The 14,729-nt window shown below is 42.5% G+C and overlaps 1 protein-coding gene across 2 annotated transcripts in view; it reads left to right on the top strand.

Annotated features, from left to right (window-relative positions):
* Nucleotides 1-211: 211 nt before the first annotated feature.
* Cul3 (cullin 3) overlaps nt 212-14,729 on the top strand; it is a 56,789-nt gene continuing 42,271 nt past the window's right edge. For both annotated transcript variants that reach the window (XR_013896483.1, XM_080268610.1), the window contains exons 1-5: nt 212-536; nt 7,939-8,136; nt 9,985-10,170; nt 10,714-10,917; nt 14,024-14,203. Coding sequence is in view for 1 of the 2 variants with exons in the window: in XM_080268610.1 (XP_080124736.1) it covers nt 474-536; nt 7,939-8,136; nt 9,985-10,170; nt 10,714-10,917; nt 14,024-14,203 (831 nt within the window). In the remaining variant the exon portion in view is untranslated. The remainder of the gene's footprint in view (nt 537-7,938; nt 8,137-9,984; nt 10,171-10,713; nt 10,918-14,023; nt 14,204-14,729) is intronic.

A 14,729-nucleotide genomic window follows, 5' to 3' on the forward strand; every position in this document is an offset into this window, starting at 1 on the left:
GCTGTTTTACGTATCCCTCCGCTGTCCAATTATTTAAGAAATACCAAAAATCCACCAAATAACCCCATTTTAGGCGCTCATAATACATTAATTCCTTATTCCACTTGAAAATAGGAATTCATAATAGATATTTTGGCGAAAAAAGCGCAGCTGGCGGACTAGTTTCACCGGCGGAGTGAAAGACTAGTCTATCAACAATCATGGCCGACATTGTTCCGTATATTAGACCTCACTTCTGAAGCAAACTAGCGTAATGCTCTGTCACTAGTGATTTTATCATAATGACTGAACGTTCCCTGTGAGCTATAAAGGTGGTAAATGTTAATGGAATATGAAATATCTTGCGATGATGTTGTGTATTTTGGTAAAAGGCAATATAACAGCAATGTTTTGATGAACACTCCAAGAATTTCTGAAAGGAAGTGTCAAGGATTTTGAGTATTGCCTTAGAAAGTGAATCCAAATACGGTAATATGAGTTCCTTAAAGTCAGGAAACAAAAAGGATCATCAGAAAATGCGGATCCGCGCATTTCCGGTAAGTTTGGTGTTCGTGTCATAGCCTTAATACCGTTGTGTGTGATGGTTATCTGACGTGAATGATTAGCTTTTATATCTAACCATGTGCCATTGCTGTTAATGTTTAAGTTGATGTTATTCGTTGTTAACTTCCAAGATTTAGGTACATGATTCAATAAATAATATTCCTTTGCTACTTATGTACGTACAGTAGGCCTACTTCAGCTTATGCCATGCAAGTTTCCTTGGACAAATTGTACATAAAATCAGGAGAGTTCCCATTCACGGATGATGATAGTTTATGACAAGGATAAAGTTTAATCTGCTGTAATGATTTCCAGATTGTTTGGAAATTATGATACCAAGGTTAGGACCAAAGAATGTTGCTGTCATAGAAGGTTGGGTCCAGTTAGGCATACTTTGACACTTGTTACCCATGTAGAATTGTTTGTAAAATCACTGATGTTCTTTAAATTAGAAACAAATCTTAACACATTTGTGCAAATTTTTCAACCAGTGACATTGATACATTTGTGCAAATTTTTCATCCAGTGACATTGATACATTTGTGCAAATTTTTCAACTAGTGACATTGATAACCAGGTCAGCTGTATTTTGTTAAGGAATGATACAGTACCGGTACTGTATCACATGAGTGGGAGGTCAAGTTTTCTTCAGTTGAACACAGGCATTTGGTATTGACTGATGTTAAATTTCTGATAATGATGCAGTTAGTTTACTATAATCTGCCTCGCGCCCGTTTGCGGATGTGGTGTGGCCCGCACCTGTGTACAATGGTGCCACGTTTCCCCAACTTGCGATGTGAAACGGAAGCTATTTATGTACAAGGCATCACAAATTCGATAAATTCAGATGAATAAAACTTACACTTGTGTATTTTGATGGATGAATCAACAGTAATCTTATTATGCATAAAATATTTATACAGTAACACAGAAACATGGCATACATATTGTACAGTGTTGCTAAAAGAAATTGTAGTCACTTTTAATGGTTTTTAGTATAGTTTTAGGGTGGGTAATAATATTACAGTTATGGTTATAAGAGAATGAGCCTGAAAAAGGAAGAAATATGCCATTATCCAAAGTAAAAGAAATAATTCATATAATTCTTGTGAGTGGCAGCACTGACACACACAGTCTGGCTTAAGATAAAGTACGTACCCCTCCGTAAACACAAGGATAGCTTGTACAGGTGTTGCTAGGGAAAAATGCTCACATTTACTGGCTTTTACCGTAATTTTAAGGGCGAGGAATAATCACATTTATAATCATAAGCTAATATGTAGGACAAAATAGTAGGCATATGCCAATACTGAAGTAAAAAAAAAAAAAACATTATTCACTCGCGAGCGGCAACACTTCCACACCCAGTTGGTGGCCTTGACCTCAGGGGTGGTGTGGAGAGAGAGATGGAGGAAGGGGAAAGAGAATGAATGAATGAAAATCAATCATGGTACTGCAATAACGGGTCATCTGTCGCCGTATACAAAAAATGATAAATATCACTAAATACAACAAAATCAAAATAACAAATGAAAGCACAATTATAAACAACTTATAAAAGAATCAAAAGTACTCAGGGTGGCTCACATCTCCCGCCAGGAGAGAGAGAGAGAGAGATATAAGTATAGAAAACGTGGCAACACTGTACACAGGTGCGGGCCACACCACAGCCGCAAACGGGCGCGAGTCCGACTATAGGTAGGGTAAGCCATAATAAATAGATTTGACTTTGTGGATAAGTATAAGACTTTAGTAAAAGCTTTAAGTAATTTTGCTTGACTAGGCCTGTTTTTGTGTATTAGAAGAACAAGGGTGAGAGTCAGGAAAATTGAATGATAATTGTGTGAAGTGCAGAGTAACTTTTTACAGGCATTTAGATGCTTTTTGTTTTAAATTTCAGGGAGCATTAAGGATGAGAATTGCAGTGCTTGCTTCATGTCATATCATTTAGTTTATAAAGATTGCAACTTACTTGGATCTGTTGTCCATGTTCAGCTAATGGTAACTCTTCATGCTGTCCAGTGTTTAGCAGCCTCACTGTTCAGTCCCTTAACCCTGAGATACACTCTGTGATCTTGTCCCAAGTCTTACCTCTTCATTCTTACCTCATCTCTTCACATTGGTTATCATCTGTCCTCCCTACAAGCCCAAACCATCTCAATCTAGCTACCTCTTCTGATCGCAGCACTAATACGTTCGAGCCCCATCCTTCCTCTCAACACTTCATTTGCTTTTATAACCCATCCCTCCTCTCAGGCCTCTCTTTTAAGGATGCAATACACATCAGTCTTAAACATTCTTATCTTTGTACATTTGGGCCCATGAATACTCTCCTTCACTGCTGCCCAAGTCTTAGTACGGTACTGTACGCCATTGCACTTCTAACATGTTAGCCTATATACATGGACCTCATGGTGGGAGAGCCCTCTCAATGTAAGAAGGGGCAACAAGTCGCTATACTTTCCAACCACTCCTTACCGCAGCTATTGTGCTAGCCCCAACCCCACCACCAGCACATTATCATGTCCTCTGAATGACAGACTTCCTCCACACACTCGACCATCTTGTATGCTCACCTTTACGTACTGCACACTAAGAATCAGCATTATTTTGCAGCCTACCTCAAGTACCACTACATCTTATGAAGTTCAGAATCTATCTAGGCTATCTATCTAATGCCACACCTCAATCCCATAAGGGGTGGTCACAAACAAATCGCTTCCATGTCACCCTGTCCAATGCCACTTCACTGCCTTGCTCCCAGCTTACAGTACATGCCCCTCTCTCATATACCTCTCCATTCCATACTCCCATCTCATCCTCAGCCCCTCTTCCCCCTCTCCGCCTCACTCGCATACACTGTCCTTCTTAGTCTTTCACTCTCCATCCTCTCCACATGGCCAAACCACCTCAGTGTACTTCTCCTCCCGCTTTCTGTCACATCCACACCACAGCACTCCCTCACTTTCTCATTTGTCACTCTGTCTCTTCATGCAACTCCACATGCTTCTCTCAAATAACTCATTTCGACAGCACTCACTCTTGACTTGTGTCTTTCCAACAAGGTTCAAGCTTCACTTCCATACGTTAGAGTTGGTATCACAATACTGTCATGCAGTGACTTTTTTTCTTCCATGCTCACTTCCCTGTTCCTTATCACTGCTTTCAAAAAACCAGCAGCCTTTCTTGTTTGTTGTACCATTTCAAGCACTTCACCATGTTAACTTCCATCCTTACTCATCACACTACCCAAGTACTGGTACCTACTTAAAAGCACTCACATTTTCCATTTCCTCCTCATCCACCCTCACTGTACATTCAGTGACTTCATTTCTCTCAAAGACCATAACTTTACTCTTCCGTACATTCACCTTTAGATTCTGTTTCTTACACATACCGGTACTCCCAAACTCATTCACCAAGCCTTGCAGTTCCCCTTTCTTTGTCTTCACTTAATACTGTATACAGTATCATATGCATTACAGGGAGTTTCCAAACACTGCCCTTTCTTGTTAGTGTCACTTCAGCATCCACTGCCCTTTCCTGTATCTGTTTTATAACGCCATCCATATACAGATTGAACAACCATGGGGGCATGACACACCCCTGTTGCAGTCCAATATTCAGACAGAAAAATTCACTCAGTTCACTATCCACCCGCACGGCAACCTTAGCATCCTCATATATACTCTTCATAGCATTCAGCAAATTCCCATTTACTCCATACTGGTATGTCCTTATCCACCCTGTTATATGCTTTCTCCAGATACCTGAAGGCCACATAGAACTTCTTTCCCTTCTATGGAAACTTCAACACGAAAGACCTAAAAATGAATATCTGATCTACACAATCTCTTCTCTTCCTAAAACCACCCTGTTCTTCTCCAACTAACTTCTCTGTTATTTCTCTAACTCAGTCAATAAGTATCCTACCATATACTTTTCATATTAGCCTACACTAAGAAGACAAATGCCCCTAGGATTACCACTCACTTCTTTTTCCCCTTTTCCTTTGTACAGGGGAATAATTGCACCTGACTTCCAATCCTCCGGGACTCTACCTTCCTCCCAGGCCAGTCTGTACATCTTCCATATCCTTTCCACTAACTTCTGTCTCTCCCCCATGCTTCTGCATTTCACCACACACTCCAATTCCTGGGGCTTTCCTCCTTTTGACTTTCTTCATTGCTTCCACTACTTCCGTCCTACTGATTCCTTCTTCTCTTCTCACCTCCCTCCTCTTCCTGGCTGGCCACTTATACCTGCATTACTTTCATTCTCTGTGTTCAACAATTCCATAAAGTGTTCTTTCCCTCTGCTCACTTTTTCTCCCTTCTCCACTAGCAATGTACCACTTTCACTTCCTGACTTTCTTCTTTATCACCCTGTCTAACTCTCTTTACCTCTTTTCAGAATATGTCCTTACATTCCCTCCACTTTACACTCAGATTCCTTTCAAATTCCTCATCCATTCTCTTCCTGCTCTAAGACTCTTACTATTCTTTTTGTCTCTCTCTTCCTCTCTACATATACGGTAACTCTCTTTTCTGTCTTTCAGCTTCCTCCATGCCCCTTTTTCTAATCCATTCACAATATGCTTTCTCCTTTTGTGCTACAGTCTGTTTCACCTCATTCCACCATGCTGTTCCTTGCACCCCCTTTCATCTTCTCTTCACCCCACACACTACCTCACATTCTGCACCGATTTCTTCTGTGAATATCTTGCACACACCTTCCATGTCCCCCATCTGCTCCAAATCATTTATACCCAGTTGCTTGTCCACTTCTCTCATATTTGCCTTTTTTCCATCCTCTTGCAACCTTTCTACCCTCCTTGTATGAACTACTTCCTCCTGTTCTTTCCTTCTCCTCCTCCATCTCATTTGAACCTTGACTTTCATCCCCCACCAAGTGGTGGTCAGAAAGTCCACTTCCCCAGTCTCTGTATGCTCTTGCATCCATTACACACCTTCTCATTCTGTCATCCACACACACATAGTCATTGCCTTCCGTTCATTCACCTCACCACCCTCCCTTCTCATCACTCACCACGTATGCCTGTGGATTATTTTGTGTCTAAAGAGGGTATTGGCTATCACCAACCCCCTCCCTGCACAAATGTCCACTAGGGCACAGCCATTCTCATCCGCTTCTGGAGGCATACCCCACTCACCAACTACCCGGTACTCCATCCACCTTCACATTCCCAACTTTTCCATTCATATCTCCAATCAAAAACACTGAATCCTTTCAAACTTTTCCATGCACACTTCCACATTTGTCCAGAACTCTTCTTTCACTCGTCTTGCATGATCTTGGGGTATCACATAGGTACACACACACAATCGCCCACATTTGTAATTCAACTTTCAGTCTTACTCACACAATCCTTTACCCAGTGGATCCATACTGTCTTATATTCTCCTTCCATCTCTTGCAGACAACAATACAAACTCCTTTTGCCCTCTCATTTTCGCCAAATTCTGCTTATATACCCCATCCATACTCCCATTCTCTCACAGTTTCACCTCTCCATATAGTCTCAGTTATTCCACATACATCCACTTTTTCATCCTCAAGCACGTGGACAATCTCCCTTTCACCTCATCATTTGCTTCCCTAACATTCCATGTTGCAATCCGTACCATGTCCTTTATTCGGTCCTTAGTTGTCACCTGTTGGTCAGTCCTGGTCTGAGGCTTCTTGTTCGTATTTTTAGTTAGTTGTTTTCTGAGGAGAGGCACTAACCCACTTGCTGTCACGTAGGGAATGTGTGTTGGTTGGTTATAAGGTTACGGTACCACCCAGTGTTGTAAATGATATCCTGGTTTGCAGGATATCATTTGGCTTGCCACTCAGTGCAGAGCTACCCTAAAATAGAGTATTGCAACACTAAAGTGGGTGGATGATGGTCGCCCCCACCTACTGTATATAGCCATATTCCTTCTGCTCTGACTGTGCCCCCAGTTGCCCTAGATACGTTAATCCTTCGTTCATCTGTAGCCTGTCTGCATTAACCAGTATAAATGATTATCTGTCAGAGCAAAAAATTTGGCTGAGTTCTTTGATTGTATTATCTGTCAGTGCACATGGAAACCAAAATTTTCAAACCACCCACCACTCATGGTGGTCCCTGCAATGCCCTTGCCACCCATACGCCATCGACGATTCCCACCAAAACAAAGCTATGTCAGTCACTTATATTGCGTAAGTGCCCAGCAAATGCTCCTTGCAGTGACAGTGCAAAGAAGACAAGAAAAGCCTTTACTCTTGAGGAAAAAGTTAAAATGTAGGACAAAGCAGCATGTGATGTGCAAGCCTTTTGCGTATGAGAGGAGAGTAGCATTCGTACAACCACAGAATTCTGTATCAGTTGGGTGTGTTTACAATGTGTACACAAAAATCCTGTCGGTACTGCATATGGTAACTTTTTTAACATAGTAAAAGCCACTGCATCATCAGCATTACCTCAGTTACCTTCCCAGGAGTTTCCATTGTTACTCAGTTACCATTTCACAAAGGGTAGACATACACCTGAATTGAGTGACACCAGGTGTACAAACCAGAATTCAAACCCAGGTGCCAGTGAGCTGGGAGACCCAGTGATGCTAACCGTTTATGCACCGTGGCAGTACCGGGTAGATAATGTAAAAATTGATGTTAAAAGGTGGAGCATATTACCTCAGTACAGTATTCTAGAAACTTTTCCCCACCAAAAGTAGGGAGGGCTTTGAAGATCAGAGACTCATGGAGTTAAAAAGTGTAAGGGAAAGGGGTCAAGAGTCACTTTGGTGCTCATCTCAATAACGTAGGACTTTTAGCCTGTCACTGATTATTCTCCCTCCTTTGGGATACAATGCCAGCACATCATTCGGGCTGCCACAGTTACATCTAGCCTAGGTATTACCCTAAGTAGGTACTCATTGTACTTACCAACCCACAAAGGGTGGATGAACACCAGAGTTTCCTGGCACCAGTGGCCCACACTAGAAGTTGAACTCTTGCACTGTTTGGCTAGCAGCTTCTTACCTAGGTGTGCTTACCACTCAGTCACTGCATCCAGTGCTGCTGCTGCTGTTGTTGTGGAGGTGGTGGTGGCCCTTGCCCTTTGGAACTAAAATCCAGGGAATACAGGCAGAAGTTGTCCATCTCCAGAAGTCCACCATCCTCCTTTCAGTTAATATTAGCAACTGTATTATTATTATCATTATTATTATTATTATTATTATTACTACTATTATTATTATACCAGTATTTTATATATTTACTTTTACACTATTGCTGAGAGTCATGGGTCTTATCCCTCATAAATTTATTCCTGTCAGCCTTAATTTTAATGGCATGTCACCTGCATACTTGATTAGCATACATTACTAACAATTAATGTCTTGCCAGATGACTATGGATGAGCGGTACGTGGAGAATATATGGCAGCTATTGAAGAATGCAATCCAGGAGATCCAGAAAAAGAACAACAGTGGCCTAAGCTTTGAGGAGCTGTACCGCAATGCCTACACCATGGTCCTACACAAGCACGGGGAGCGCCTCTACTCAGGCCTCAGGGATGTTGTCACCCAGCATTTGGAGAATAAGGTGGGACAGTTAGCTGTGTTCTTAACCCCTTGTTTTTGTTGTGGCCCCAGGCTCATCTCAGTATAAACCTGATGACCTGCAAGATTGTATTGCCCTTTTCCTGCAATCCACCATCTTCCTTTTGGAGGATGGGAAGGGAGTTGAGGGATGTTAGTATAACTGAGCAGCTGGTTACATCAGTGTCACGCCTAAAATCCAAGTGACACTCTATTTATTGAGTTTTGCACTGCCTTCCACTGAATGATTTTATTCTAACTTGGGAAGGACATCAACTTGTGCAGGTGCTTATGAAGGCTGTAACTCTGGCCTCAAGGATGTCATCAACTTGTATTTATAGAATAAGATGGGAAAATTGCCAGCCTTCTTTTCAAATTGTAACTGCCAAGGTGTTCTGGCATAATACATTTGCCATCAGGTACTGATGAGAGCCTACACCTGTTGCCAAAGGGAACTTGGAGTGATGCTAAGCATTTATGGCGTCCACTTTGGAGCCAAACTTCCTCATATTTCCCTGCACCTCACTGTGGGAAAGGATCTTCATCCAACCCTGGCAAGGCATTGTCTGCCACAGGAAAATGCCAGTTCCTCTCTCACAGTGTATGTACTGTGTTGCACCATACCTGTAGTAGGACAGCCCTACTGCAGTTGCAGTCATGGGGGGTCAGCAGGTCCACTCATCTAAACTGACTGAGGTTAAGTTATAATAACAATATTAACATTCATTCATAGCTGGAGTTACTATAATTACAGCATAACATTTGTATGAAAAGAACATATTTTGGTACTGTGTACAGCTACACTATAAGTGTTATGAAATTCACTGAAAAGCAGTGGACTTTGTAAAACCACTTCCAAGCACATCAACCGTGATGATTGTATTTTTTTGAAAATATGATTCCCTTAGAAAATCAGCTATTGAGGATATGGAGAATGTGAGTGCATTCAAGTACTTGGGTAGTGTGATGAGTAAGGATGGAACTTTGGGGGATGAAGTACGTGAAAGGGTACAGCAGGGAAGAAAGGTTGTTGGTACACTGAAAGCAGTGATGAGAAATAGGGAGGTGAGTATGGAAGTTAAGAAGTCACTGCATGATGGTATTGTGATCCCTACCCTGACGTATGGAAGCGAGGCGTGGACCTTGCAAGAGGGGAACAAGTCAAGAGTGAGAACAGTGGAAATGAGTTACTTGAGAGGAGCATGTGGAGTGACGTGGAGGGACAGGTTGACGAATGAAGAAGTGAAGGAACGTTGTGGGGTAGATGTGGTTGTGGTTGAAAAGATTAGGAGAAATACACTGAGGTGGTTTGGACATGTGGAGAGAATGGAGAATGAAAGACTGACTAAGAGGGTGTATGTAGGTGAGGTGGAGGGAGGGAGAGGGAGGGGTAGACCGAGGATGAGGTGGAGGGATGGAGTTGAGAGGTATATGAGGGAGGGGGGGGTGAGTTGGGGGGAGGGGAGTCAAATGGTGGGTGACAGGGTGACTTGGAGGCGTTTTGTCTGCGGCCACCCGTTGCGGGATTAGGGCGTTGGGCTATAGATAGACAGATAGATAGAAAATCACTGTGTTTGATGTTATCATTTATTGTATGGCTTGCAGGTGCATGTATTTTTGCTGGCTTTGGATGGTAATACTGTACCAGGTATTGTTATTACCAATTGCAGTACATTCAGCTTCGTATGCCTTACAAATATGTACTAGTACATTGACTTTGTATGAAAAACTGTATTATTATATACATTATCCTTTGTTGTATGGTTTGCAGATGCATGCAGATGTGATGTCCTCACTGCAGAACAACTTCCTGTTATATACCGTACATTATCCTTTGTTGTATGGTTTGCAGGTGCGTGCAGATGTGCTGTCCTCACTGCAGAACAACTTCCTGCAGACCCTGAACCACGCCTGGAATGACCACCAGACTTCCATGGTTATGATCCGAGATATCCTAATGTACATGGACCGCGTTTATGTGCAGCAGAACAATGTCGACAATGTTTATAATCTAGGACTCATCATTTTTAGAGATCAGGTAATGGACTGTGATAATATGAGCTGAATGTTTGTAGCTTCTGTATATAGTATTCAGATCTGTTAGGGCATCTCTGAAAGCAAATCCATAGTTCGTTTTGCATAGTAGCTATTGCTATGGTAGATTTTTTTTTTTTCTTTTAAGTACATTATGAATGCCTGTCACCCAAGAAATTCTGTGTGGATGAACAACAGTCAGGAAGTATTGTGTGAAGTTAGGAAAAAATACTGAGAATACTGGAGAAGTGATTTTGGTGGTCTTGCAGGGTGCGATTGAACGAGTGTGTGGCTTATTTCACTAATTAGGCTATAGGTGACATGTAGAGGTGTATGGTATGTAGGAGGACTACCTGGCCTTGAGAGTAGGCTGTGAAGCCTATGCCCAGAGTCGGTCAAAAAAAACAAAACAAAAAACATGATTAGTCCATTGATGTTTTTCTCTTTCCTTACTTTCTGGATGCTCTCTTGTTTCATCTTTAAATGAAAAAAAGAGGTTGAGGCGATTATGATGAGTGTTTTATTTTGATTATTGGTCGTGTTGCAGGTTGTGCGATATGGGTGTATTAGGGATCACCTACGAGAAACCCTGTTGGACATGGTGATGAGGGAACGCAGGGGCGAAGTGGTGGACAGACTGGCCATCAAGAATGCAGCTCAGATGCTCATAGTCTTAGGCATTGAGTCTCGAGCTGTATATGAAGAAGACTTTGAGAGACCATTCCTGGCACAGTCAGCTGAGTTTTATAGGGTAAGTCATCAGTTAAAGGTACCATATGTATGATCCCAAAATGGTGTTATTGATTCATGTTGGCATTGAGTCTCAAGCTGTATATGAAAGAGGACTTTGAGAGACTGTTCCTGGCATACAGTGAAGTTTTTTATAATGTCGTCAGTTAATTCGTTTTATACAGTTTATTCTTGTTACCTCCATTTTATTTTAATCAGCTTCGGAGCAGTTTTTTGAGCAGGAGTAGTGAGAGAGAGTCCATCCATTCATCCATCCATCATCAAATCCTATGTTGCCCTATGAAGAGCGTAGGAGCCCGGGGCTAGGCAAGTTGGTCCTGACATTTAAGATGAGGGTGACCAGCATCATTCATCCCTGAGTGGCATTATGTGAGCAATAAACCCAACCATCCCATGGATACAGAGGCTTAGTCCGATTGGAGCACCCTGATTACCCACTAAACCACCAGGTGCCGTTATCTGGTTATGTGGTTACCACCCAGCATAGTAAAGGGTTTCGGTGTATAGGAAACCATTTGGCTTGTCACTCAGTGTAGAGTCACTCACAGGCAGAAGGAAGAGGAAAGAATGAAAGAAAGAAAGACAGCAGAGGGAGTGTAGAGTCACCCATAGGCAGAAGGAAGAGGAAAGAATAAAGGAAAGAAAGAAGAGGATAGAAGGAGGAGGGGAAAGGGCAGACACCCGAGAGTGGCACTACATCGAGTGAGTGGATGGTGTGTGCCCCCACCTACCACAGAGCAAGAATAATATTCAAGTATACATCACCACATTGAAGGGTGTATATTTCTGATATAATAGTATTGATCAACAATTGCTAAGTTGAGCAGACAGTTATGTCATTGTGTTCTGTAAAGGTCCAGACTTGGATACTTGTTGTTAAGTTTACCTTTCAAGTCTGCATTGAGTACTCTAGCTTCAGCAGGCTTCCCAATTTCCATCTCCCTGCACTCTTTAAACCCCTCACTACAAGGAAGTCTTCATTTGGTGTATTTCTCACCAGATGATTTTACTCTGCTCATGATAGATCTTTCAGATGTGTCAGGTTAGTTATAGCCTTTATTAACTCTGTCAGTGTTATAGCCAAGTCCTTCCATAACTTGAATAAGATCATCTGGTGGTAGCATGACATAAGCAAACTAGAATGGCACTCAGTAGAGCGCATACCTCGCCAACACCCAATCTTGCAGTGTTAACCCCTTAAACGCGGCCATGAACAGTCGACCCCTCCGAGTAGCGGGGTTGTATCGCGGTCTGAGTACCTGTAGGAAAATATTAGCCAAAAATCAGAGATTAACTCTAGAACATTATACTTGGTATGGCAGATAGTATTTACATTCAGCTTTCGCCAGAGACAGGTGTTGAGCCTTGGTGGACTACCCAAGGACTTGTGGAGACTTGCAAAGTTGGGTAACCAAATCTTCACTTTCACACCTCCAGCAACCCGGTTTCCCCTCTACCACAGCCTCATTCTGTCACAGTAAACTTTATACTACAACGTAAAGGTAGTTTGGAATCCATATTTGTACAATAAGCACTGAAAATAAGGCTAAAATCAACGGAGCGTATGGCCGACATGCACTGCGGTGGCGGTCTTCCCGTCACTCAACAAACATTTCCATTTTCACAGCAAAAAACATGTATACTTCATTATTTTCAATCATATTACATCCCAAAAGATCACCACGGCGCGCTTTTTATTCTGCCTTACGCCCGCCACTTTATTCTTGTTCCTGTCGGCCGCCTGCACTGACACGGAAGAGCTAGAACTCGCCATAATGTCACTTTGAAAGCCTGCGGTAAACTGACGCTAAACAGGGGCAAACCGTGAGAAAAAAAGCTAGTGTTACAACTGAGGAAACAAGCGTTTCCTATTAGCATAAACTGCTTGTGAGAGGAGAGCGCAGATTTACAGTTCTGAGCACTCAGAACGCTGCCATGTATCACAGCCTGGCTGGCCGGGCCGTGGTGGGGGGGTATGGGGGAAAAACGCGATACTGTACTTGGCAACAACGGAGGTCAGTAGTACAAAGGTAAAGTATGCTAATTGTAGCTAAAGGGCGGTGGTACTGATAGACAATACCAGCTGGAGCCTGCTTGCCCGCGGTTATTCAAAATTTACTAGAATCGCAAACGCGACGATCCGCCGTTATGTCCTTTTCGCCGAGCGTCGCAAACGCGACGATCCGCGTTTAAAAGGTTAAAGAAAGTGAAAAAAAAAAATCCTGGATCCGCGCCTATATCCAGATTCGCACCAATATTTACAGGAATATATTCTGGGCCAAGGCCCATTCTTCTACTAAGTTTCGTGGAAATCCGGCCAGTTGTTTTTGTGTAATCTTGCTCACAAACCAACCAACCAACAAACAAACTGACAGGGGTGAAAACATAACCTTCTTGGGAGAGGTAAAACTACATCATCTTTGCAAAGTATAGCATTTAAAGTTGCTCCTCTCTCCATTACTCATTCTGTACCTCCCTCATTAGTCTGTCAATGAATGGATTGAACAGACATGATAATATTGTATATCTCTGATGCAGTCCCACCTTTATCTCAAACTGTTCACCCTCTTTTTCCACTCACACTCATGCCTCACCCTCATTTTTAAAGCTTTTCATTGCACTTAAGAGTTTCCCTTCCATCCCCAGCAGCTGTAACACTTCTTCCATCCCCAGCAGCTGTAACACTTCTTCCATCCCCAGCAGCTGTAACACTTCCCATAATCCACCGTATCCACTCCATAACATGCCTTCTCGGGTCCATAAAAACTATATGCCTACCCTTCTTAGCATGCTTTTCACGCACAGTTCTCAAATCTGTAACCTGATCCTCAAACCCATAGCTTCACCCAAAATCTCACTTTTCACCCTTAATGTGATGCTTTGTATGTAAGTCCAATCACCACTTCTCCCAGCACCGTACCTGAGATTTTGTATCAACTAAACCAACATTGATGTTGTAGCTTTGTCGGGTTATGGCTTTTTGTCATCCTCTCTCTTTTGCCCCTGTTGCTGAAGTCACTTGTGATCTGTCTTGTCATTCTTGTAGCATTCTAGTAATGGGGTGCTCTGTGTATAGGGAATGATAAACATTATATTTTCTTTGACAGATGGAGAGCCAAAAATTTCTGGCTGAAAATAGTGCATCAGTGTATATCAAGCGGGTGGAGGCGAGGATACTGGAAGAGGCAGAACGAGCCAAGCATTATCTTGATGAATCCACTGAGCGCAGGATTGTGGAGGTGGTGGAAGAGGAACTTATAAAGAAACATATGAAGACCATTGTTGAGGTGAGGCAGATTTTTTTTCAGTATGTGTCTGCCCTTTCCTCACTTCCTTCCTTCATCTTCTGTCTTTCATTCTTTCCTCTTCCTTCTGCCTACAGGTGACTTTACACTTTCTCTTCTGTTTTTCTTTCCTTCACTCTTTCTTCTTCCTTCTTCCTGTTGGTGACTCTGCTGAGTGACAAGCCAGATGGTTTCCTGTACATCAGGAAACCATTTACCAAGCTGGGTGGTAACCATATAGAAAAATTATGGCACCTGGTGGTTTAGTGGGTAATCAAGGCACTCCAATTGGATTGAGCATGTATAGGTTTATATCCAAGGGGTGGTTGGGGTTTATTGCTCATATAATGCCACTCAGGGATGAGCAAGGCTAGTCACTTAATGTCAGGGCCAACTTGTCTAGCCCCGGGCTCCTATGCTCCTCATGGGGCGGCATAGGATTAGATGATGGATGGTAAAAAGAATAATGTACAGGTAGTCATGCATGTGAGCTGGAGTCAGAATTTTGGGGGATTGCTCCCTACGTGTC

This window comes from Coenobita brevimanus, chromosome 28, assembly GCF_032717465.1.
Source record: "Coenobita brevimanus isolate Jiangsu-jjx chromosome 28, ASM3271746v2, whole genome shotgun sequence".
In the NCBI taxonomy this organism is placed as follows: Eukaryota; Metazoa; Arthropoda; class Malacostraca; order Decapoda; family Coenobitidae; genus Coenobita; species Coenobita brevimanus.